General features: G+C 41.4%; 3 protein-coding genes across 3 annotated transcripts; 1 reads left to right on the top strand and 2 right to left on the bottom strand.

Annotated features, from left to right (window-relative positions):
• Positions 1–108: 108 nt before the first annotated feature.
• themis2 (thymocyte selection associated family member 2) lies at positions 109–4,423 on the bottom strand (the record flags this gene model as incomplete). Its single annotated transcript, XM_080500506.1, has 6 exons — positions 109–221; positions 972–1,089; positions 1,239–2,464; positions 3,144–3,569; positions 3,647–3,787; positions 4,321–4,423. The coding sequence occupies 6 exons, from the start codon at positions 4,421–4,423 to the stop codon at positions 109–111; spliced, it is 2,127 nt and encodes a 708-aa protein (XP_080356632.1).
• A 1,397-nt stretch (positions 4,424–5,820) lies between these two features.
• Positions 5,821–11,938, top strand: ppp1r8b (protein phosphatase 1, regulatory subunit 8b). Its single transcript, XM_080501532.1, has 7 exons — positions 5,821–5,911; positions 6,386–6,446; positions 6,763–6,916; positions 8,031–8,248; positions 8,466–8,610; positions 9,674–9,738; positions 9,827–11,938. Exons 1-7 carry the CDS (start codon positions 5,859–5,861, stop codon positions 10,178–10,180), a joined length of 1,050 nt encoding a protein of 349 aa, XP_080357658.1. The 5' UTR covers positions 5,821–5,858; the 3' UTR covers positions 10,181–11,938.
• A 3,409-nt stretch (positions 11,939–15,347) lies between these two features.
• cyp4t8 (cytochrome P450, family 4, subfamily T, polypeptide 8) lies at positions 15,348–21,295 on the bottom strand (the record flags this gene model as incomplete). The annotated part of the gene is made up of 12 exons (XM_080500505.1): positions 15,348–16,079; positions 16,330–16,412; positions 17,640–17,704; positions 18,058–18,191; positions 18,283–18,473; positions 18,941–19,047; positions 19,177–19,331; positions 19,466–19,590; positions 19,759–19,886; positions 20,218–20,262; positions 20,360–20,504; positions 21,101–21,295. 12 exons carry the CDS (start codon positions 21,293–21,295, stop codon positions 15,902–15,904), a joined length of 1,551 nt encoding a protein of 516 aa, XP_080356631.1. The 3' UTR covers positions 15,348–15,901.
• Between the last annotated feature and the right edge of the window lie 5,920 nt (positions 21,296–27,215).

The following is a 27,215-nucleotide window of genomic DNA, read 5'->3' as shown; positions in this document are numbered from 1 at the left end:
TGATTTCATTCAATGACTAAATGTGCGTTGGCTTTCAAAATAGTTTGTGTAATGTGCCGTTTATCTCGTCCCGTTTACGTTTGGCTCATGTTGTGAACACATTACTTTCTAGTAGAACAGGACTTGCTCCTTTGCGCTGTTCAGCATGTCTTTCAGGGTATCTTCCACCATTTCGTAGTCGTGGTCACTGTCCTCGTTTTCTGCAGCGTCACACAGCGCCACTGCAAAGAAAGAAAGAAAGAAAGGTAAACAGCCCAAGCGTCAGGAATGTTCTTTAAGTGCATCTCAGGCAGGTTGAATTCTTTTGCATGGACCTATTTTTTATTTTATGTTGGTGCATCAATATGTGAATTAATATATATGCAATTATGTACTTGATTGTGTTAAATTTCCAATTTTTTTGTCTTGAATTTATATAAAGTTAAAGTGCCATTTTGGATTTTGGCACATGGCTTCCTTTCTTCGGCAAAAATCTCTCTATATAATTTTTCTTTAAATGTTTTGGATTTTCTTCAACACTCTGTTGTTTTGTTTCGTGTGAAACTTCTGACATACATGCACATGTGACGCTTGACAATCATAACCAAAACAGGTTCTGATCATAAAAACTAAAGACCAAAAGAGAACAGTATTAATAGTGTTGAGTTTAAGGTTTCACCAATGCTATGAATATGTTTTTGTGGTTCCCGATTTGGTTTTCGTTTTTTGCTTTTGCTTTGCATCTTATGACTCAAAGCATCTTGACATTTCAATATGTAACTATCAAACATTATTTATAACAAGCCAAAGTGCTTTAACTGCTCAGGAAATCCACAAGAGATGCAACGGCCACTTATGCTTGAATTGCTTTTCAAAAAATATGCAGCTATCTTTATATATACAAGTTGTTCAGCCTTTTTAAAAAGATAATGTGTGGCCAGTTCTTAAATATTTGTTTCATTTGCTTTATGTGATAGTCTACTGAAAGTCACCTTGTTTTTTGGAGTCCTCCATTTTGACGTAAGCGTTCGGCTGAGCCTTGTGTGCTGTGGTCTCCACTGCTTGGTGTTTTCGAGGCATGGTTGGTGGAGGCTCATGATCTATGTTGGCCTGCACAATATAAAAGGGAAGTTTGTTTTATTTGAAACCGAGCCTTCTTCTCATCACATAGAGAGGAAGTAACACATTTTAAGAATGCCCAAAAGTAGATTTGCTTGAAAAAAATAATACGTGAAGTTATAACTGGTTAATGTACTCACACGAGAGGGACGAGCCGGGGGTCTTTTTCTATTATTTAGAGTCAACTCACTAAACTCTCTGGCTGGGATGCTTTTATCCTGTTTAAGTTGATCTTTTTTAGCCTTGGATGTCTTCTTTGAAGGTTTCGATGTCATTCTTTTGGATGGTTTGCAAGAGGACAGATCTCGTTTTGGTGGGCGAGGTGGAGGAACTGCTGCTGAGTAACCCTGTTTGCAAAATTCATAAAAGAAGGCGCTTGTCACCTCGGTCACCCTCTCCACGTAGCACTGGGGGGCTTCACCCTGCGGCCACGGCAGGGGTTTTGGGGTAAATTGGACCAACATAGAGAGCCACTGGGTCGGGATCTCAAAGCAGTACTCTGGGCTGACTGGAAAGCTGGCCTGGATCATGGGCTCCAACATCGCCGCCTCTATTCTGAGACACGACAACCCAGCCAGTGGATCAGTCTCCAGTTCAGTGTCACGGCTCACCACTTTAACATCCAGTGGCAAAGAAAACGATTTACCCAAGTCTCTGAGTTTGTACTTCTTTTTATCCCCGAGTACTTCCAGAAAGTGACTCTGCATGTAGAGAGGCAGGAAAACCTCATTTTTCTCCTCCTGTCTGGCTTCCTCTTCGCCGACATCATCATCATCATCATCATCCCCATCGTCTGGCTCTTGAAGACGCTGACACAAAAGCGCCTCAACAGACGGCTTCTGTCCCTTGTTGTCAGCACGAGGCAATTCCATTCTATCGCAGCGAACGATCTCCAGCTGTTCCCCCACACTGAGAGCAGGTAGGCCCTCCTCCTCATCTTCCTCACAGTTCCTGGTCACACTGACCTTCAGACCCGGAGCCTGCATGGAAGCAACATACAGCTCGTACACCGAGTTAAACTCTCTTGGCCTCCTTCGAAATCGCCCACCATACTGCTGGGACACCACAAAGTACTGTTGCACCTTCCGGCCCTTCGAGGTTGATACTAAAACCATCGGCAAGGTTCCCTTCTTATGTAAAATCAAGTGTTCGTGCTGGGTAAGTTGAGACAGCCAGTTACACTTGAGCAGAGAGTTGGAGTCGGGGCTTTTCATTATCTCCACGACCACAGGGAAGGACTCGTCTGGCTCAGAGAACGCTTCTGTCAGACTGAGAGGGCTGACAAATTCCACATCTTTGCACTGCTCTGTGACATCGATCACATCCACTTCCAGGCTTGACGAGAATTTCAACACATTCTTCCTCACTGTAATAAAATGAGAGCTGTTAATCACACAAAGCAAACTTAGAACTCAATGTGCATTTACAATAAAAACAGTACATTTTGTGCCCATTTTCTAGGGAGCATTAAATATTCTTTGTGACAGTTACTTTCCAGTTTTAATATGGTTTAATAAATATTAATGAGCCATGCTGAATGTCAATCAATCAATCAATCAATCAATCTTTGACCAGTTAATGTAGAACATTTGATCTCATATACTAATGTTCCTGAAACCTTACAGATACTATAAATATCATGGAATTGGTCACCAAATATGGATCTTGTTCCTAATCTTTAAAAGAAAGCAGAATAAAAGCATTGGCGAATATTTGTTTGTCTTTATGTCTGTTAGCAAGATTACGTCAAAACTACTGTACGGATTTGTCAAAAGTTTGACCATTGATAGATATTAGGCTATGGAAGACTCCGTAAAATTTTGGAGGTGATCCGGAAACTATTTATTTATTTATTTATTTTTTTTAAGGAGTCCAGGTCAAAGTTTGGTGGACGTCTGAAATCCGTGATTGCTCTAGTTTTCCAATAAAATCCAGCTTTGTCATCATGGTAAACGGACATGCTCTACGTCATCACAACAACAGTGACTATAGCATGAGTTGAATAAGTAAGGATGTTCAGAAACATAAAAGTGTGCTCTCCTTACAGCTCATGATGGCATGGACTTGGTATACTGGACTGAATACCAGCGTACGGTCACACTTGGTGGTGTTGACAAAGCGAAACCTCCGACTCTGCAAACTGGGCGAGGACATGATCTCCTGCAGAGTGAAGTGCTCCTCTCCCTCACACTCATAGAACTCCCCTCGGGAGGAAAGGGGGATGCAGACTTCAGCCGAGCTTTTTTGATGGCCTTCAAGGTGACACCGCACTTGATCCTCTTGACCCTCATGCCGCTCAATGGAAAGCATGGTCAAAGCTTTCCCGGCCCCAAGCGTCAGATTGCCAACGGCCATCTTGCTGCGGCTGGTGAAAGTAAAGGGGAGACAGGACTCCAGACCTAGAGGCCTCAAACTCAACATCTCCTCTATTGTGCTGTACGGCATCTCGTCAGGCAGGACCTTGAACAAACCTGCGAAGCAAACAAGTGTTATTTATAAATGTCACGACACTATTCCACCACAAATCTTTTATGTGTCTCCGCACGACCTGTGTGATTGATAGGCAGCTCAAATTTTTCTTTATTGTGGATGTCTTCACAACAAACTGAAAGGAGCTCGATGCCAATCACTTTTAGTAGATCACCAGTGGAGAAGCTCACTTCACTCCCAGAAAGCTCATATATGGAGCCTAAAACGGAGACAGTCATGAAAGAAGAACAAAAAAAAGTTATTCCCAAGTTTTGTTGGAAGCTTTCAAGGAATCCCACAGGGAGAATCTATTCCTCTCAAGCTTGATGCACTGCAACATTTCGTGTGTCCATCTATTGTGAGTCGGAGGGAGTGGATGTATCCATTTGTATATGTATATATATATATATATATATGATACAGAGAGAGAGATATAGATAGATAGATAGATAGATAGATAGATAGATAGACAAACAGACAGACACAAATGTACGCATACACTCTAACCCTAACAGCTATGAAGAAACCGTTTCAGCCATAACTAGTGTTTATTGTATCACATACTTAGTTGGGGTAACAATAAGAAAATAAGCACCTTGTGAAAGCAAAAGTATGTGGGGGAAAAAACTGAATGCACAAACAAGTGAAGCTGTTTTACCAAACATTTTTGATTTAATCCCTTCATATAATCCATTAACTCTTCATCTTTGATCTTACCTAACAACACACAGAAAACCAAAAAAAAACACCTACCTTGGAAATACACTCCAGAGCAAACCTGTATGATCTTTGGCAGACAGGTATTGTCCAAAGAGGCGATAAAGTCTTGAAGTGGCAGAGCAGTCATGCCTGCCATCACTGCTGTGCTGGCGGCGTGCTGCAATCGCAAGTGGAGGCAGGTAGCAAATGGCAAGAGCAGCACAAATCGAATATGCTTTCTCAGCGAGAAACCACAAAGGCAGATGAGGAAGTGACAGAAGCTGTTTGCAGAACATACGGACACATATGCAGACAGACTCACACGTTACCCATAACTTTGCCGCTGATGTAAAGTGCAAAAAATATCACTTAGTTTTTATTTTGTTGATGGCTTAAAGCATGAAAACACCTTTCACTAACAGACCACGATAACAAACTAATAAACCAGAGAAAGAGAGAGAAGAGAAAGAGAGAGAAGAGAAAGAGAGAGAGAGAGAGAGAGAGAGAGAGAGAGAGAGAGAGAGAGAGAGAGAGAGAGAGAGAGAGAAAATGAATAATGTTTATGTAACTGGAAAGAAAGACATGTTTCACCCACACAAGCCCGATAATGTTTTTATTTTATTTCTTTTAAATACTACACAATAATTTTCTTCAAATATAAATTGCTTATTTATTATAAGCCCAGTTGCAGGAAACAATGTGCAAATTGAAGTAGCTTGTAAAATGACTGCAACCATATTTCCTTATTCATGTGGGTTGTATGACAACAAGTTTCCTCCCACCGCACATTTACCACAGAGCAAGTCACAGTCTCACTATCTGGAGAAGAAAAGAAAAAAAAAGAAACTCACATCATTCAAACCAAATGAATAGAATTCCCCATGATGTGCGCAGGAGTAGTTATTTGTTTGTCTGTTGTTTATTTTGTGTGCTTGAACTAGATGTAAATTTAAGCTTTGTAAATCTGAAGGCCTGACCAAAATAAATAATAGTTTGAATGGACTCTCGGTAGAGCGCATATCTTCGTTAAAGCCACAATTGTTTTAAGAACCGAGATTGCATCGAGAGCACGATAGCCGTGCTCAGTTGCAGAGCCACATCACTGAAACGTGACTTGTCTCTATGGAAACAGCTCTGCAACTGAGCGCCTGCAAGTGTTTTTATTACTAGAAGATTTCAAAGGAAATTTAGTAGAATGGGACTTGTTTTTTGCAGTTTTACTACATTGAGTTTGATTTACAGATCAAATTCAATACAGAGTTCTTTGGTCTAATCAGCTTTAGAGTTGGTGCAGTGTTTTAAAGTATGTGTGATGATAACAGTGATTTGGATACTATTAATTTAGATTTCTGGTTGAAAAATTTAGAGCAGTGCATATGATATTTTGCTAATAGTAAGATCAGGTTTATCACAAAGGATTTTGGGGGGGGATTTTTCATAAACAATGATACTAATGACGGAATTTGGTGGAACATTTTAAAGCGCGTCAGCGAGGTGGCGGGGCAGACTCGCGGGACTACAACTCCCACCTCACTCTTGGGTTTCGACGTGATTACCCATCATGCAGCTCGTCTTCGAGAGGCTCAAGCAAGATGGCGACTAAAATAGTCAAAGAGAGCGCCCCTCCGTTTGATTGTCCAACATGGTGAGAAATAGCACATGCCAAAGTTGGAATAGTTTGGCGATAAAACACTGTTACATGAAAACGAGCGAACCAGTGTTTAGTCGTTTGTAAATATCACTTTAGTTATTGCGAACATCAGCACTGAAGTATGCTAGAAGGCTAACTCCGTCAGTTAACATGGATGTATGAATGGCGCTGGGTGTTTCTCTTTTAGCTTTGTTATGCACAATGAATTCACTTTTAAAATCAAAACGCGCACGGAATAATTTCAGTGAATAGGCGTGAGGCTGATTCTTGTGAACACGGCAAACATGTCTTTGTTGTCTTGCAATAGATGGCGACGCTTTCAGTTCGTGCAGAGGTCGAAGTTGTCATTTTCTTGTACAGTAATCTCCAAAGTAGAACGATAATGTACCAAACTGGATGCTCGTGTATTGTCAGCGATGTTCAGTTTGGCTTGTGAATGTTTAAAATAATGACCAACTGTGGTTTCAGGGCAGGGAAGCCGCCTCAGGGGCTCCATCTGGACGTGATGAAGGGAGACAAGCTGATCGAGGTAAATGGGAGCTTTTGACAGGTTTGGGGCAGCGTCACTGTCCTCATACTACATATTCATAAAGCTTGCAGTATGAGTACTCAATTCATTGAAAGCACCAGATACAAGCCTGCCAGTCTGATTTGTCCCAAATGTGTACTCGCTTCTGGGATATCTCTGTAGCTGCACAGCTTCAAATGGTGCGAGAGCAATTTCTGCCCTGAGATTTAAGCTTTTCAGTGGGAAGCAACGCTGTTGAGTTATGGCTCAGAGGCACAGAGATGCGACTGACCTGTTATTGTATTGACTGAATCAATAAACCTTTCTCGTCTTGCAGAAACTGATCATAGATGAAAAGAAGTACTACTTGTTTGGGAGGAACCCTGACTGGTGTGACTTCACCATCGACCATCAGTCGTGCTCGCGCGTTCACGCAGCCCTCGTCTACCACAAACACCTGAAGCGACTCTTCCTTATAGACCTCAATAGCAGTAAGTTGTTTTTTTTTTTTTTTATAACATTACTCACAAGCAAACGTATACTAGGGGATAAAAAGCTAAGTAATCACTATAAAAGAAAACTGTTCCATTGTTCCAAAATATTCACATCAGAAAAGAGTGATGGACAGTTAAACCCTTGAGTAAGAATAGTCATTTTTATATATGGTTACCCTGAATATAAGATAATATGATATTTCTTGGTTACATACAGTCTCCAGTGTTGTCAGCCTATTCAACAAATATCCTGCATCACTTGTTTCTCTCCAGTTTTCTCATGTTTATCTGCTCGTTCCTCCCATAGTGCTTGTTCACAAGTATGTCCAGTACTGTAAATGGCCTCTCATCCTCCTGGTATGCTCACAAAGTCACTGTTCATTTTAGATTAAAGTCCATGGAGCCCATTGACTTTGTTCCTTGTGTTTCTGAGGCATTCATGTTGTGTTTATGCAGAAATTGGCATAACACTGACATGAGCTGAATATAAGAAAACACCACTTTTTCAGACCATTTTCCAGGGGGAAAAAAAGCCCAAGTTATAGTTTTACAAAATGAGGGGAATTGTGTATTTTTAAATGGTGACACAGCTTTATGAGGAAGGTGCATGTTCATGTTTGTTTCTAATGGTCTGGTTTTGTCAAAATGACTAGGGTGCAATAGGTATTTTGGTGCAGTTTGTTTGTCGAAATATGATACTCTTGTCAACTCTGAAAAGGGAACGCTGCCTCTGTCTGCTGCCAGACAAACTCTTTCTTTGGAAGCTGTTACAGAGTGTATTTCATAATAACTGTCCACAGATTCTTTATATTTTTTCGACATATTTTAAAACAATGTAAGTTTGAGTAACAGGTGGAGTTAAAGTGTAAATTCTTCCCTTGCTATAATCTTTTTATCCCGACTATTAATAGCACCACAGGCATGAGTCCTGCCTCAGAGATGCAGAACGGACATCATTAGTATGTGTATCGGTTAATGCTGTGCTTCTTCCTTTTGTAACAGACACTCGTCTGCTTGTGTTTTGCATCTGGACCTCCAAGTATCCGTCCGTCACGTCCTCTCACATGCCGAGCCCTAACCAATTGAGCACATCTGCTTTTAACCCTTTCAGCACACGGTACTTTCCTTGGACACATCCGTCTCGAGGCACACAAACCCCAGCAGGTTCCCATAGACTCTACGATTTCTTTTGGAGCTTCGACGAGGACCTACACAATCAAGGAGAAACCCCAAACCCAAGGCAGCGCAGGTACAGGAGACAGTAAGACGGGAGACGACGAGGAGCTCAAAGGACTGCTCGGGCTTCCAGAGGAGGAGACAGAGTTGGAGGTAGAATATTTTCTTTCTTCATATTAGCGTCTTTTGAGTGTGGTTTACGTCCTGCTTCCTGAACGAACCTTCTTCACAGTCAAAGTTGAATCTACTGCGTCAGTGTTAGTCCACTCATTGTTTTCCAGGCTGCTGACAGCTGTGCAATTAATATTTCCAGGTATTAGTGTGACTGTGACACTTGGTTTATTTGGAGTCGTACTGTGGATCATTACAGAACCTGACAGAGTTCAATACAGCTCACAACAAGAGGATCTCCCTCCTGACTATCGAGGAAGGTAACCTGGAAATCCAGAGGCCGAAGAGGAAACGAAGGAACTCCAGAGTTACATTCAGTGAAGAGGACTCCATCATCAACCCAGGTACACGCTAACAAGAAGGTGGCACTCAATGTAAATTTAAAAAGAATAAAAATTACAATACTGGAATCCAAAATATATTGCCACCATATCATAACAATATCTTGTAGATTTATATTCTAATTTGTCTTGTTATAGATTCCTTCGAGGTTTTTCATATATTAATGAAATTACATACATTTGTCACCAATTCAGTTGAATAATTTCAGTTCAACTCATTTCAACTCCAGCACTAGCAAACCACAGTCATCGATCACTGGTTCGCTGGTGTGATGCTTTGATCCACTAGATAAACGGGTTGAAACCTTGTTTCTGTGATGAGATGTCCGCGAATAAGATGCTATTTCATTTGTTCCTGTCTTGTGTGTGTGTGTATTCTCTAAAGAAAACATAATAATGCCATGGCCTCGTGATGAAATCTATCGAAAACATTCATGTGTAAAACTTTCCCATGAGCAACAGTGGAGGGGAAATCATTAATAGTTTAATCTTGAAACTAATCAGGCTGCATCTTCAAGGCGACGTCCTCCTATTGGTCTGTTCAAACGTTTCAGGCAAATGTGGGGTGGAAAAAAACAGGCATAAACTGATAAAGGTAAAATTCAAGACAGTCTTTGAAGAAACTAAAGCACCTTTCAGAACCAAGTATGGATTTCATGTGGCTGCTGCTTGCTCTTAATGTAATGACAAACAGACTCCATGATGAGATCAGGACTCTGTGGAAGCCATATAATTAATTCCAGGACTGATGATTTGTCTTTATATGCTAAGCTAGTCCCTAATAGCTTTGGGCATCCAATCGTGGTTATTGTACTCGTCTGCAGCGCAAACCTGGAACCAATCATGTTTTGTTGTTAGCGTTGCATAATGGGGTCGTACCACTAACGTAGCATATATTCAGTTGGTGCACAGGAGTTCACCAGCCTGTTGGAAGCACTAATGATCTTTGTGCTGCCATACAAATGAGTAGCCCAGCTGTGTCATTGTTTAGTTGATTCCTGGTTTTCGTGGGACAAAATGGTCTTTTGAAATAAATCATAACCATGTCAAAACCATTTATTTCCAGAGGATATTGACCCCCTGGTTGGGCGCTTCAGAAATATGGTGCAGACTGCTGTCATCCCAATCAAGGTAAGTTCTGATTCACAATTTATTTCGTGGGAGTAAATGTGAAGAGGAGGGGCTGAGTGGGTTAATGGTTTTCCATCTCTGCTTGTAGAAACGGAGGTCAGAGGGCCAAAACACTCTCGGTCTTGACGACTTCGCGTCGAAGCGCATGCACGGCTACAGCCTGAGCGGTGGTCTGTACGGGGACTTGCCTCCCACCAGTCACGAGAACCAGCCAACAGGAGCTCCAGGTGGCGCCGCCATGCAGGGGGGGCTTCCTCTGCCCTTCCCCAACCCAGCACCAGAGGTCGACCTGGCACCCGAAGCTCCGCAGCCCCCCGTCACCCTCAACCCCACACCCGTAACGGCGCCCTACCTACCAGAGACCCACAACGAGCCACGCAAAAAGAAGTATGCCAAAGAAGCTTGGCCGGGCAAGAAGCCCACCCCATCACTACTTATCTAACCAGTTTGGAAAAGCTGCTGTCTCTCAGGTTACCAGCAGATACATCAGGGACTGTGACCTGGCAGAGGTGGAGCCATTCACTTCTAATGTCTTTTTTTTTTTTTATTTGTTGTGTTACACTTTTGTTTATATATAAAAGGACTCACACAATGTTTCTGCGGTCTGTCACAAGATATCATCAACATCACTCATTTACTATTCATCAAATAGGCCTAAAAAACACCTGAATCCTTTTAAGTACACACAGTGGAAACTAGAGCTTTGAAGTGATGGGCAGATGTGTCGGTGATGGACGACACAAACATGGCGGGTCAATGAATTGTTTTTGACGGATTTGATTTGATAGATGTCAAATTGTATTGTTTCAGTATTTTTTCACTTCTTCAGAATGTTGTCAGAACTATTAAAAAATGAAAAAAGAAAAACTACTTTTATATGAAATGATCTACTGTGAGACATCAGGAGAGTCAGAGGCTCCGGATGTGGATTAACATTATTGTCCAAACATATAGGGCTGTTGTATTTTTTACATTTCTTTTAAAACCCCTAAATATAATGTGATCAACTGTTTCACTGAACTACAAAATTTGTCATTCCTTGTATAAGATCCGTGTCTGGTAAAATAGCTTGCATTTTTCCCCACGAGACTCCAGAGGGAGCCTTTGTGCTCAAGCTCAGAGCTTCAGAGCTTTTAATGGCCTTTAATTGTACTAAACTCAACAAAACCCGTGGTTGTTTATGGCTTCACATGATGGTAGTTCAGCAAACTTTGAGTCATTCATTTGGATTCTTGTGCAGGTTAAAGGTAAAAGCCATTTGCCCTGTCTGAACATTCATTTTAATGTTTGTCTATTGGCTTTTCTTACCTGTTGAGTTTTGTTTTTCCCCCGCAAAATTGTATTCTTTTGTCCAATTATCAGCATGAATTTACTGTAAATACAAAGACTTTACAGTTTTGTGCTTAGCATTTAATTCGTTTATGGTCTCACCCATTACGGAGGAGGAATGGATTCTAGCACAATAACAAATACCAACCAATACCAATTTAGACAGTTGTTAATGGTCCATGTAGCGACAAGTATTAAACAGTTCATTATATCATACTTGTAATCAACTGGTTGTAATTACTTTATAAAATGTGTCGTCCAGTTCAAAAGGAAAGTGTGAAACGATGCGTTTTTGAGTTTTTATTCTTTTTGATTTCTGTACTTCGAAGGAATTATTGGAATCAAACAGGAAATGGGAGAAACTGAACTTCTCAGTGAACACAGGTTTTGCTAATGCTTCTTTTAAGGTTTATTAGGTTTTTTTACACACCACTTCTCCTCAAAAAAAACAAAAGAACATGTCATGTGTTTATTTGTAGGTTACATTTAGATCGATTTATACTCTACTGTAATAACTAATGTTTTTTTAAGGAATCCTTGCCTCAGTCCTCATATATGGTTTGTGTGGTTTTATTTTAAACCTGGCCTGAATGACAGGGGGACATTATGACCTGGCAGTCTGGAAAGGCCAACTCAACCTGGCATAAAACGCCATCAGAAGCTAAAAGAAAAGAAAAAGCTCAGACCGAAATACATAGGAAAGTGATTGGAAGAGATTTATTGTGAAGGTCCCTGCCTGGAGTCAGACCTTCAATGGTCACAGTGAGCATCTTTACATCACACTTATTTCAAAGAGAGTTCTCACTCAAAGCTAATGGATTAGTGCTTAGATTATAACAAAAGGCTGGTTGAGTTGATAAAACTAACAGAAATACAGCATCGCTTTTAATCTGACGTCCCCACTAAGGACGCTCTGTTCAGAAATCTCAAGTCGTCATTTTATCTGACATAAAAGGAGAAAGAAAAATTCTTCTAACAAAATGTACTGTTGACTTTTTATCCATGTGGGCATGTGGATTTTATAATATCACTGTAAATAAAAAAACATACTTTTGACTGAAGCTTTTTGGTTTTTGATTTTCAGTACTGCCTGTATATTGTATCGTCAAACATTGGTGGTTGTTCATCCATCTGGCGGGGGGGGGGGGGGGGGGGGGGGGGGGGTTTAACAAAAGTTAACCTATAGTGCCTGAGAAAACTCATCCTTGCACAAAAAGGACATGTCTGCACCTAACAGCTCTCAAGTCATCCATTAAAACCACGATGAGCAAAATACCAGTGGAGTGAGCTCGTGACGATTTCTTTCTTAGGAAATAGAAGACTCATTAAACAAGGGACGTGATGTTAAACTATGGTGTGTGCAAAGGATGGCAGTCACATGAGGCTTCCTGTTTGAGAGTGGCATGAGAGCTGTGTCTCAGATGTGGCAAAGATGGAACTGTTGGGACATAATATATAATTAGTGGTGTACTTTTGAAACGGGTTGTTTCGGCCTTTTAGACACACATTCATTTAAAAATGGACTCCACATGATTAAAGGAGAGCAATATGTACTCAAGAGGTGAGTACAACATTGTACAGAAAGGAATGGAAATCAGCATTTATTCAATCTACTGAACCTTGCACTTTATTAATAGTTGCAGTAACAGAGTAGGTCTGTTCTGTCTAATATCAGCAGGCATTTACATATTTACACTGATGGACACAAGTTTAATGCAAAACCAGTGTCCTGGTTGCTTTGCCTCCCAGCTTTTTACTGTAACTGATACCATCTGAATTAAATGTCTGAAATACACTCTGTGTGGACAGATTAGGAATAAATATACACTTCACAATGCTCCGGTTTGTTTATATCATGTTACTTTAAGTCGTTTCCTCCCAGAGAACATTTCCAAGAGATCGACTCAGACCTTTGTGCCCTTCTCAGCTGGGCTAAGGTTTATCCTTGACCTGACACTGTGAATGATCCTCTCACTTTACATCTTTCTCTTATTTTCTCATTTATTCCCGAGCAGTTTGAATGTCAAACTGTTTTCTTGTAATATAAAAATTTACAGAAAAGTGGCAGTGATTTGGTTTTCATTGACTGAAATGAACTCAGAATTTGAGGGCATTTAAACCCAATTCACACATATTTCCAAATTCAGTCTGACAGAACAATAAATGCTGATTTATATCAGGACTTTCCATTTTTATGATGAAATGTATTTGTGCCGACAATAAAACTGACACCAAAATAGATAGATTTGATCAATGGAGGCCTATACCATCAGTGTCTGTACAAAGATTGCTACAAATAAACTGATACTTTCTGTTTTTGCATTTATTTTTACACTTTATGTTTACTATGTTTATGCGTATCACCTAATACTGATCCTTTTTTTTTTTTTTGTCTTGTTTTCTTGCTTGATAGACCAATAAGCTTGTACGGAAGGACGTCTGAAAAAAAACCCCAAACAAAACAAAACCCCCAAACCATAAAAATACCACTAACTGGTGCTGTTGCCCATGAACATGCAAGGTACTCTCGCTCACTCGCTCACTCTCTCCCTCTCTTTCTCTTTCTCTCACACACACAAGTATTCTCATGGCAACTTTTATTTTCTGAACTGGGTGTTTTTACATTTCATACACTTCATTTCGTATATTTTTATTTTCATTCGTCTGAAATACTTTTTAATTCACCTGGAACAGAAATTTGATTCAGTGATCTCAGCTTTCACAAAAAGCAACTTTTAATCTTAGTTTGAGAACAAGTCTCGTAATAGCAAAACACAGTCGGAATGTTTTAGAGGATTTTGACTTTCAAACGGAGGCATTAGAAACATGCTGCAGATTGCTGTCATCCGCTAGAAGTTCTGATGAATGATTCAAGTGATATATTTAGTTCTGTGTCTGAATATTGCAAGAATTAAAGTATTTCTGACTGAAAGAGATCCAGAAAATGTTGTTTATACACTTGAGGACTGCTGACACACTCACTTCTTTTAAATTGTGCTTTAAAACTTTATTTGGCAAGACATTCTATGAAACAATGGATTTATTTTATCGTATTACATGTATTCTCCTTTGTATGCTTCTCTTAATCACTTTGATGTAATGTATTTCATAATCAAAAAACCTCCTTGTTTTAATGTATTTCATTTATTTCTTTGCAAAGCACTGTGAATGAGCTTGAGTCTATATGTGTCCAAATACATCAACAACATGCCTGCATGTGATTTTAATTTCCTTCCAGGACAAGCTCAGATTGCCCCAACTGGTTGTTTATTTTAAAAAGCCATTACTCACATCACCGGCATTTGTTCTCTCATGTACTTTAACCATCCTCATCGTTTTGATGTGGCATTGGATTCAGTGGAGCTGCAATTTTGTAGCTGTTTTCAACGTATTTGCGCGTCGTTTAATTTTGCTGTAGTGGAAATCACATATAACTCCCTGTCCCATTCCTCCTTGATAAAATACTTAACTTTCTGAAGCTGAAAGTGAACATTAAATGGCATACAGTACTTGCAAAATTCAGTATAACCTTTCATTGACCATGCTGAGAGCCTGGTGTTTATTGCCACCCCAGAGGAACTGCTACATATATTGGTATGCAATCTCCTTTACTTTTGGTAAAATAGATCTTTTTCTTTTTAATTTACTTTGTGGTAGATTTATACTTTTTCCAAGTTGTTATGTATGACTTTAAAAAAATGGGTGGCCGGCAGTTTTGATCGTCTTTGTCTTGCACTTCGATTCTGTTTTTAAATTTGCTTGTACTAACTTGTGACCTCTGCAAAAGTTGATAATAAAAAAGAAGACAGAGAGGAAAAATAAACAAAGGTGGCCATCGATCTGTTGAATAAATTACAGGCCTCCGAGTTTGCTGTGACAAGCTGGTTCCAAACTTCTAATCAAACTTAGGTAGAGGTCATTGACATCATTTTGACCAGGTTAACTTTCAACACACTTTCTGATAGACAAAAGGACAGCCCTGCTAATGAGTACCTAAACTGACAATGTTAGACGAAAGTTCAAATGTCACTGGGAGTGTTTTGTTTACCTATGTGCAAACAGCACCGACTGTGAACAAAGGTCGGGTCTATTCAGAAAGTGTGGCCGTCTCTTTTCTTGGCCTACGAACAAAACATTCACCTCTTATCTCAGAGATACTTTATCATTTTGGTTCAAACAATCACAGTCCAGTGTTAGTGCAGGTGTATGCACACAAAAGCACACATACATGTGAGAATAGTGCTTAATGTGTAAAAGAAAAAGAACAATCACTCGTGTATTACAAAACTCATTTGAAGCAGACATTTATGGAAAGTAGGCCATCAGCACCACATCGTATTAGTATGTTTCTTCTTAAATGTATATCATATTAAGTCATGCATGTATGACTACATTACGACAAAAGCTGGATGCCTTTTCTGAGCTGACAAAAAGCCAAAGAGTACAAACATATACACTCACCTTCCACTTAATGACAAACACTTTCGTCCTTGTTCACACAAAAATGCCAAAGACGATGTCATTGCACTCTGAACTTTTAGCAGCTGAAGTTAAATAATTAAACTGTATTGTATAATTGAATCCTGACTGCGATACCATATATAGAATGCGCATTTACTTTCTGTTGATGTAATATAGACTTAAGAGTGCAACTAGATACTTATTCCTTACAAAACGTACGTAATAAACAAAATTCCAACGTAGTTCTGCAACAGAACACTAACATATTTCTATATCAGTGTGATAAGAGTAGCTACGTTTTAATGTGATTCTACATTACATGAACTTGCTGAACCTGTCAGCAGCTCCTGTTACTTCATGCAGTTGCTTCCTGTTAGCCCTCTGTGTCCACAGGCTTGATCTTGATGTGGATGCCGTTGAGTGAGCGGAGAACCAATCTGGGGATCAACTTGGGCTTAAAAGCAGGATCCTCTATGAGCTGGTATCGCTTGAGCGTCTGGGCTGTCACAACCTTCATCTCATTCATAGCGAAGTTCTGACCAATGCAGTTTCTGTTGGAAGAGAAGATTTTACTTTAAGATAATAGAAATGAGGAACAATCTGAAAGGAAAGCAAATGAAACCATCATCAAGCACGGGATGTACGTGTTTTGTTCTGACGGACTCCGTCTTGTATTGCACACAATTTAATTCTGGTCTACTTCACTCAAAAACGTATTTACAAACCAGCACTTTTTTTTGTGTCGGTTAAAGAGGAAGCTGTAAAGTGAGAAGAGAATTCAGTATCAGGTGAAGGACACACCTCGGTCCAGCTGCGAAGGGCACAAAGGCATGAGACGATCTCTTGGAAACGTTCTCTGGCAGGAAACGCAGGGGATCAAAGACCTAATGTAACACAAGATATTTAAAACAGCGTTGAGTAAAGTGTACAGCAGTGAGGCAGACAGCTTAGCAACCAGAACACACCGTAGAAATAAAAAGTAAAATGACAGCATGGTAATCGATGACAGGGGTGCCCAAACCCATGGATTGGAGCTTTTTGACTGTCAGGTTGCAGCTCTTTGATCTACAACTGCTCAAGTGAAATTCAGAGTTGGGATTTTCTTAGGTTGTACTTAAATGCATCACTCAGGGTACTGCACCATGAGCAAGCAGCACCCCTCTCACGCCATGAGGTGCAACACTATATATGGCAGGTCGGGCTAGATAAGCATACAATGGCAATTAAAGAGGCTCAGGTACATAGACACTTCAGATACGCCACACGGAGCAGGTATATGAAGAGGTTGGAGTTAATTGGTGGATTAGACCCTGATACACAGTTGAGAAACACCTGCAGAAAGCAGCTGCGCGAAGTTCCAGCATCAATGACTCTTAAATTAAATATCATCAGCACATAAATGACACATCTTTCTCATGGCTGCGAGGTATGCTACTAGCTCATTTTTTTTGTCAAAAGCATCCGTCTTTGGAGCAACATTGTTCAGCCTGCTGTGGCCAGAGTGCCGAGACCGTCTGCACATTACAAACCGCTGAAAAAGACAATTGCCACAAAAATACCTAATAACGTGACTGGCATTCAGCGTCACCAAATCACTGCAGCATTCGTGTGATCACACTACAACACTTGGTTTGACAGTGATTTATATACTGTAGTTTGGAATATTTGACTTCACGGTTGTTGTGGTTTTGCAATTTGAAGATGGTCCCTGCAACAGTTGGGCTGAGTGGATGAGATTATTTCTGTTAATGCTGTGAATCCATTCCTTGCTGACTGTTGTCTCACTTTTGTAATTCCACATGGAAATGTATCTTATGTATTTCACCTTTACAATATTCTCATGCTATATCACAAGCAAGAAAGGAGCTTGCTTCTGTCTGTTACTCTTACGAAAACTGCATAAAATCCAACGGAAACAGGAGTTACACTATGAACATATTACTAACTATATGATTTGCATTAAAATCAGCATGCATCAGTTTATTTACTATGTTTATGATAGTTTCACACAGGACTGTCTGGGCATGAGAGCTTCACACTTCTAATGCTCTTGAAGATTTAATCCCATCTATTAAGTGGATTATGTTTAGAAAGAAGTCATCTTGTCTTACATCAGGGTTTTCCCAGACGGTTTCATTTCGGTGCAACGCAAACACGCTGATTCCAACGCTCACACCTAGAAATAAGACAAAACAAAAGGTTTAAAAAGTCATCAGTTTGTGGTCCATTTCCTGGTTGTGACTCTTTGTGGGAGCTTTTCTTTCATGCACTGATGCCTCCGTTCCCTCATTGTGAAGCTCTCCCAAGATCATGAATTGACTTTGCTGTACAATTCTCTCAAGGCTGCTGTGTTTTTTTTTGCACGGTGACGGCCCGATAGTCACCGTTTACTTTGTTTACTCTGTAAACAACCAGTCCTCTCATCCATGATCTTCTAGAGCTTTCCCTCTTTGTGGAAGGTGTCAATGTTATTAGCGGTTTTACCCGTCAACAAAAGATTAGGGTTAGGTTTGAGAGTTTCTTACACACCTTCTGGTACCGAGCGTCCATCAAAAAAGGTCATGGGTTTAGTGGTTACTCTGGCGAATCCCGGTACTGGAGGGTAAAGACGGAGGGATTCTTTTATGCACATTGTGGTATATGGGATTTTATTGAGATCCTCCCTGGGATAAAGAAACAAAACCATATAAAATAATGACCGCACACTTGGCACACCTGCTTTAGTAGTGCAAACTCTCGTTAACAAACACTTACCACTCCAAGGACCTCTTGCCGTCCAGGACTTTATTGATCTCCTCCCTGCAAAGCCTCTGGTGTTCGGGGTGGCAGGCCAGACAGTAGAGGAGGAACGAGATGCCGCTGGCAGTCGTGTCATGACCCTCGAACATGAAGGTGTCCACTTCTGCTTGGATATCTGCATCTGAGAGACCCTGTTGCTTCTCATCCTGATGGGGAAGTAAAGAGCCAAACATAACCAAAATGTTTTACCTTTATTTTTTTAGCTTGGGTTTTTTTTGCAGGTTTCTAATTGTTTAGGTAATGTCTCACGGCTGCGTAGGCTGCGGTCCTTATAGTCACACTATTGTTTGCTGGGTTTAGTTTAGCTGGTGTGTCTTGTGATGGGTTAAGCATTAGATATCTAAATACATCAATTTACCTTTGTGAAAGATTGGGTATTGTGTAAGAAATCTCAGAGATCATGGAAAACATGCACATTCTATACAAAAAAGTTCTCAAGGCTGAAATCCAATCAGGAATATTGTCAGTGAGCTAAAAACTCAACACCATGGAGCCCTCTGTTTATTCTTTTACAAATGTTCCCAGAAGTCTTTTTACAGTTTTGGCAGTTGGAAATTAATTAGTTTTTTTCTAAATCTGATGAACGAGTGAAAATTGGTATCACTTAACGTACTCTTGCAAAAAGAAGGATGTCCAGGAAGTCCAAGTTTCTCTTGGCCTGTATGCGGGTCAGCTCAGTCTCTTCCTTCAGTACTTCTTTTCTCTGTCTCAGAACTTCCTCTGCAAAAGACAAAAAGTCAGATGAGAATTTGCAGCATCACTGTAGAAATGGACGTACTACAATGTATAAAGTCAATCCGATGACATTTTACATTGTATAGATCAATTGTGTTGTTAATGAAAGCTTACGTGTGTGACTGTGAGCCACCTTGCATGCTTTTCTGTATCTGAAGCCATGCGGGCTGAGGTAGAAAATGAGGTCGTTGTGATATGGGAATATCCTGATCCGCAAATTAATGAGATCAGTGAGCTCATAAACTGCTTTGATATAAGCATTCGTCCCACTGAAATGACAGTTTTGGCAAACATTAATAACATGTCCTGATTATGGCAACAAAACTGACTTTGACTGACTGAAGAAGAATCAACTGACACAACAGTTGAAAATAAAAGACGAATAATCAGAAAACATACTGACCCTTCCATCTGGCAGTTGCTGTTGCAGCTGAAGGCACACTGCAGGATGCTGTCCAGTGTCATAAGACTCACGTGTTCAAACAATTCAAACACCTCATTGGTGTCTGCATATTTCTCCCAGTTGTCCTGGTAAGCAGTGAGAAGATAGATGTGATTTATCTGCATGTTACATAATCCTTAAAACTTGTGCAAAACAAGTCATCTGAACAACTTAGGCCTCCATTGGTTGATCATTATGTCACTTTGATACATATTTACTAACTGTAAATTATAACATGCAACTGATTTCCATACCAGCATGAGTTCAGCAGACTCTGACATCAGTTTTATGTAGGGTTTCAAAACATCATAATGGAAACCTGGAGTCAAAAGTCTTCGGTGGCGAAACCACTTCTGGCCTCCTGACACCAATAAACCATCACCTGAAGGCATAGACAGAATGTGTTTGAGTCGCTGAAGCAACTGAATAAATACAAGAAGTTCCACATTGTATTTCCACATTGTATTTATCTCTGGTATTATCTGGTTTAAAAAAAAAAAAAAAAGATACTTACAATTTGGTAATTGCGACTGACAAGATCAAATGAAATGTAAAACAGAATTTGTCATTTCATTTTTATTCTTTTCCTTAAGTTTTATTCATATTATAAGAAAATGAACCCAAATTACATTGATAATAATAATAATTCTGAAAATAATAATTATAATTATTTGTAGATTACACAGAAGTAGAAGAATTATGAGAAATCTTACCAATCCAAGACTCCAAAAACCAATATCCCATCTTGTCTTTAGGCTCTGTGGGCAAAGATGCACTGTGACCGTTTTCTGGAATAATCTTAGAGTATTCATAACAAACATAATTTTCACATTGTCTCTTTAATAAAGTACATACCTGTTGAGGACAGTAGAGTTTTGGCATAATCCGGGTGGTGAATGGTCACGAAACACACAGAAGGACCAAACCAAAGTTGGAAAGCATACGGGTATCCCTTTCCCCATTGCACTATCTTCTTCAGGTCTTCCCCGTTTTGTTTAAACTGAAGGAGAAATCACAACAGGACAAACTTAAAAAACATGATATAAAAAAGACTCCTTTTTTTTTTTTTTTTTAGAGGCCACATCAACTGGACAGAATACAGAATACGGTTTGATATAAATTGTTGAAATTTGTTTATAGGATTGCAGGCATGAATAAAGTCTGGAAACCACTCTCTAAAATACAAGTTTTATTGAAAGGTAATCAAGTTTTGTACAAATGTATTGTTAAAAAAAAGTTAATAAATTACTAGAATTCTTTGTTGGTAGCCGATCAAAGTGCATGTGGCCAAACATTTTTGCAATAATGCAATACTTGGCAATTTTCTACTGGTTAAAACAAGTCAGAAATGATTGAGTCAAAGCAAGACAATTATAGTCGTAAACATTTTGGTGCGTGCTTATGAAGAAGCGCGCGCGCGCGCGCGTGTGTGTGTGTGTGCGTGTGTGTGTGCGTGTATAAACACATCTGCTGCGCATAAAAGAAAAAAATGCGCCCGTGTATTCCAATCCGTGCATGCACAAAATAGTTTCGCTACTATTATATAACAGCGCCATGCAAAAGGATCAATGGAGCAGAAAACGGGGGCTGAGTTACCTCATGAACGTGGCCGAAGAGCCAGTGCGTCGGTGGTCCTGAAAAAGCCTGCACTTTTCTGCGCACATCTTTGCTTCGAGCGAAGAAAACAGCCACTTTGTAAACAAGCGCCACCAGACAGAGCGCAGCGAACAGGAGCTGCGTGTGAGACCAGCCCGGGAGAAGAACCCTCTCCACCGACCCGGATTGCGACATATCCACAACACAACACCCGCGTAAGTCTCTGCGCAAAACTCCTACAAACACCGACCGGTAGGTCAGTGATCGATTTCGAAGAAGTAAATGTCCAGAGGGAGGCTGGGTGCGTGGTGGGCGGAGAGTCTGTGCTTCACACGCTGACTGATGCGATGGAGAATGACGCTCCGCTCTGGACCGGATGAGATGACTTATTATCTCACAGTTGTGTACAAGTAAGAAAAAAAACGGAGGATTGTTATCATTTATATAATATGAAAAGTGGGAGAAATACAGGCGCGGGTTCCAGAAAATCTAAGGGTCATGATAGTAATTGAAATTGAAAACAACCTGTTACTGTTTGGTTAATATTAAGGTTAAGTTTGAATTCATACCAGAGGTAAGAAAGAGTACTAAAACATTCTACTCAAATAAAAGTGCCATTACTTTGATAAAATCTTACTCAAGTGCAAGTACAAATACCAGTCTAAAAATTTAATCAAGCAAAAGTAAAAGGTAGCTCATATAAAATGTACTCAGACTAAAAGTAACTTTTTTGACAGCAGAAGAATGGTCAGTGAAAAAGTCAATGTGATATAAATCCACCTCGGCCTCCCAAGGCAAACACACCTTACACTGCAGTAAGGTGAAGTAAACATCAAAGATGCTTTGCCACGAGCTACAACTGCGGGAACTACTCTGAAAACGGTTGCAGGTCATCACTTTAAGATGGTATCCTTGAAGCAGCCAAATTTTTGGAACCCTTCCGCATCGTCAGCAGGCATCTCAGGTTCACAGGTGTTTCGCCCCTTAACCTGTACACCTCGCCTGAGTGGGGCAGCGAAGACTGACTAGGCTTCACCTGCGGAAGGGTTCCAGCTGTGAGCTCTCTTTAGCCATATCCATCTTGAGCTGGACTCGGCTGCTGCGGCTATCTCCCTGGTGGCTTTCTTCAGCTGTTTGGGCTCCAGCCCCATCCTCTGGAGGAAGAACCGCACCGACCTTGCGGGAAACCCACGGCAGCCGACTTCGATGGGAAAAATTGTTGCATGCCATCCTTTCAGGACAGCTTCGTCAATCAGGTCTTGGTACTTGGCTCGCTTCAATTGGTGAGACACGTCCAGCCTCTCTTCCCAGGGCACCGTGAGCTCTGCCACTATGATGGTTTTTGTGCTTCTGGACAGCAAGACTATGTCTGGTCGAAGTGAGGTCACTGCCACGTCCTGTGGAAAGACGAGCTTCCTCTTCAAATCCACACTCAGCTCCCAGTCGCAGGCGCGTTGCAGGGAGGAAGGTAGGTTTTTGGCTGTTGTGCTGGTCTTACGAGCCGTTTCCCCTTCCCTCACAAAGGTTATGGCTTTGGGCGGTTGAGCGTGCTTGTTGTTGGCTTTGACCCGCTGCTGCTCCACCCAATTGGTGATTTCCGAGAGGACCTTATCATGCCTCCATCTGTAGCGCCCTTCAGCCAGCGCCTTTGGGCACCCTGTCAGGATGTGGTTCAGCGTGCATGCGGGTGCGTCGCATTGGTTGCAAGATGGGTCTTCTTCTCTGCCCCAGATCTTCAAGTTGCGTGGAGTGGGCAACAGGTCGGTCACAGCGCGCAGGAGAAAGCTCAACTTCCCTTGGTCGGTTTGCCACAGCTCTTTCCAAGGCATTGGCCGCTCCTGTGCCTGATCCCACTGTGTCCATCGACCCTGAGAGGCGAGTCCAATCGCTTTCACCCGTCGGTCCTCCTCTGCTGCCTCGCGAACTCTTTCCACCACAAGACCTCTTTTGGCTCTCGCATCAGCACTGCACCACCTTTTCCCGCTGTAGTGGCCAAGACCCAGGCGTCCCTGACATATCACACCCACAATTTCCTGGTGTTTCCAGTGGGATTCTGCATCAGTCACCGCTTGTTGGGGCTTCCACTTTCTGCCGCATTTGATGTTTTTACTTGCGTGCCGAACTTTCCCATCCTTAGACAAAAGGAGTGTGCTGACTGCCTTTGCCTTAGTGGCCTTGAACTCCTCCACTATTGATGCAATAGGCAAGGGAAGCTTGGAAGTCTTGCTATACAGGTTGACTGCGCTAAAGGATGGGGGGACTCCCAGCCACTTCCGCAGAAACTTGCTGCACAGTCTTTCCATTCCTTCCACTTGGGACATGGGAAAGTCGTAAAGTAGGAAGGGCCATTGGAGCCTCGGTATGATGCCATACTGAAAGCACCATACTTTGAATCTCCCGAGAAGCTGACTGTGCTCGATGGCTTTGAGCCAGGTGTTCAGCTGGGCTTTGGTCGTGTTGAGGTTGTGGCTGTCCTTTAGGGAGCTGTCGTAATGTTTTCCAAGGCATCGGATCCCTTGGTCTTGAATAGTTGGGATCTCAGAGCCCTGGATGCTGAAAGTATTTCTTGTTAGCTTCCCTTTCAGAATGCTGATGCTCCGCGACTTTTCGGGTTTAAACTGTAGGCGTGACCATGTTGCCATCTTCTCCAGTGCGCTCAGAACCCGCTGTGTCCCCTGGATTGATGGAGTCATCACTGTCACGTCGTCCATGAAAGCTCGACAGGCTGGGTGTCTTGTGCCGTCGTCTGCTTTCGGGCCTCTGCACTGCGTCTCTCCTGCCTTTAGTAGCAGGTTCATGGCCGCAATGAAAAGGACGACAGAGATCGTGCATCCTGCCATGATGCCTTTCTCGAGCTTTTGCCATTTGGTAGTGGTGCCTGCCACGGTGAACCTCATCCGCAGCGCATCCATGTGCGACATGACCAGCATACTACTGCTTTGCCTTTCTTGCACTTGAAGCTGAAGTAGTCCTATAAATATGGCCGGGGGTTCACACCATTTTCTTTTCGAGTTCAAATTCAGTAGAAGCTGACGAGGTTTCACTTTGCGCTGGATCTGTACCACCGACAGCCGACTCAGTCTCCATCTTTATTGTGACATTAGCTGCAGTTTGTTCTCCTACCATTTACTGCAGTATTTTTGGAGTACAATATTTTTAATTTGATTCTTTTTATTTTTATTTTTACTTTTACTGACGAACAGATATGATTGAAAATGGAGCACAATACTTTTTCTTGGCTGTCCAGTCCAGTCTGTCATCCAGCTGTACTACCAGATATGCATACATCTTTACAATGTTCACGAAGTCCCCCTTTTATGATGACAGGCACCGGTTGAAACCTCGGTCTCCTGAAGTCCATCACCATCTTTTTGGTCTTGGTGGTGTTGAGGCACAGGTGATTGGAGTAGCACCATGTAGCGAAGTCCTCTATCGGTTCCCCGTACTCCTCTTCTCATCCACCTCTTCTACAGAGGTGTGTCCACACCCGGTAGTTTGCGTCCCAGGAACCGGGGTTGGATGGTGGTAAAGACACTGGAGAAGTCAGAGGTGCGAGTGTCTGATGTCAGCTGTGATCCAGAGCTTGTTGTTGGCAAAGCAGCGTGCAGTACAGTTCTTTCTGGAGCCACAGTTTCCATGCAGAAGCTAACATAGTCGGTCGTGCAGTAAACAGCCACCGCCGTGTCCTCGCCGTGGGACCCTTGCATGACATCCCAGTCCGTTGTTTCAAAGCAGTCTCTCGGGGCCTGCTCTGCCTCAGGAGACCACTTCCTGAACGAGCATATCGTGGGTATCCTCCTCACTCTCAGGATGTCGTGAGGCTGTAGCAGAAGAAAGTTGTGGTCTGCTTTCCCCAGTGCAGGTCGCTGGGAGGCATTGTGTGCATAATTTACATTTACACACAGACAATCAGTGGTATTTTCGAGAACTTAGTCAACACACAATGTCGAGAATAAATTCCAAATCGACATTGTATTATTACTGTCGTCTCTACGTTGTTTTTCCAGTTTATTGTGGACATTTCGACTGTTTTTCTTGAAGTGGCCCTTATACTCTTCCATAGGGTTTTGCCTGATTTCATCCCATAATCCAAAAACATGCATGCGAGGCAAATTGCTGTGAATGTTTGTGTATCTGACTTCTTTTCTGTGACAGACTGACAACTTGTCCAAGGTCTATCGTGCATCCCAGAGTTGGAGAAAATGATACAGTAGATCGATGGAGTAAAAATTTTGATCTAGAAATGACTCACAACATGTATACAATCCAAAAGATACAGTGTCTTAAATAAGCGTTTAATCTTTTCAGGAAGCTCAGTTGACGTACTGTGAAGATTAAAAACACTTTGTTCACCTTCATTCTTATAGCTTCTCTAACACGCATCTAAAATGTACACTATAAGCTCACAAGCTTAAAACAGAAGTTCAATGGTGGCCATGCCATCTGGTGCTTCTCCCCATTATCCTCTATAGTATGGCGGTGGCTGCAGATTACGGAACGTCAAAGCATCTAAAGCCCCTTAAAACTTTTGCTCAGTACTTTATGCACAAGTGGACTAAGAGACAAGCTCCGCGGAACAGCCGCATTTCTGTGATGGCTTGACTCATATCTCATTCATATTGCGACTGCCATGTCACTTTTTCCATTGTTGAACATTTGTTACCCGGAGCTGTTTTGTGATAATATTCCACTAAGAGTGAGAGTTCAAATTTAATACACATGTATAAGAAAAGAAAGTTGTTCCTGTAGCATTTACCATAAATCAACACCAGTGCTAATGCAAAAGTTAAAATTAAAGTCAAACCATTAAAGAAATAGAAAGGAACAAACTGTGTGGGTGGGAGCCCTGCATAAACTTCCTCTGCACTGGTCGTTGAACCACTTCCTATATGTACTGCAGTTGCGTGTATGTAATCTGTAGTACTGCGAGTGTCTGGACTTGATGAACAGGAACATTGTAACCCCACAAGTTTCTGTTAACGTGCGTTCAACGTTCTCATTTCTGGAGAAATGGGCATGTCCTTGCAAATTATTTTGATTCCAATTTACATTCTGATTGTTTGCAATTCATCCGCCTTCTCAGGAACCTGTAAGTAACTGACATAAACATATTGCTGTTATTATAGTTTTATACTTTGAATGTGGATTTTCTTGACTAACAGAGAAATTGTGTTTAGCGCCTGCAGGTTCCCTTCGTTTCCTATTGGGATGTCCAGCTGTGATCCCATGTAATCACGTCAGGAGCCACTCAGACTCTTTCAGATGGTTTTACAAGACGAGTGACGGTAGTAGCGAAACCACAATATTTTCTCAAGATAAGAGTGGACGACAATTTCATCTCGACACCCATAAAGGACAAATTGAAGTTTTGGCAGACCGTTCTCTGATCATCAACAATTTCACTGAGAACGATCAAGGGAAATACTGGTGTGAATACTGTTATAAAAGCAGCTGCAATGAATCCACAGCCTTCAGAGTGAGGAAAGGTATGAAATGTTGTGATTGTCCCATGTTGTTCTTATAAGTTCTGTTTTGTTCACTCGCTGTATTTGTGTTGTCATGAACATTTAAAAAATAATAATCCTCTTTACTATTTGTTTTTTACCCCCAGACATTTGGAAGGAAACCAAGAAGGCAGTATGTATTGTTGCAGGCAGTGCTTTTGAGCAGGCATGTCCAGGTACATTTAGAAACACAAAATGGAGATTTGAAGCACAAAATCCTCACAAAGAACTTTCACTTGTACCAGGATCAAATATTTGGATTGTCAAAAAGAACATACGTATCAGAGAGGTTAAAACGGCCGATGCTGGTAAATATACCTGCTGGACGAGCGACTGCGGTGAAAACAATCACAAGTTTTTCACGGTCAGCTTGTGTGTGATCACAGGTAAGAGACTTAACACTCTTTTGGGTCCAGGGTGGTGCTTAAGGGGTTTGGTTTGTATAATTGTCCTCTGCACATTTGGGCGTTTCTTGGGTATTCCCACAATCCAAAAACATGTATTTGAGGCGAGTTGGTGACTGTAAAGTGGAAGCCAAGCGCAAGTGTGACTGTGTGTTTCTCTGTTTGCCCAGGGACTGATGGGCAACCCATCGAAAATGTACAGTTGGA

Source organism: Blennius ocellaris, assembly GCF_963422515.1.
Source record: "Blennius ocellaris genome assembly, chromosome: 8".
NCBI lineage: Eukaryota > Metazoa > Chordata > Actinopteri > Blenniiformes > Blenniidae > Blennius > Blennius ocellaris.
Note: the sequence above shows the minus strand (reverse complement) of the source record. Positions and strands in the feature narration are given on the sequence as shown.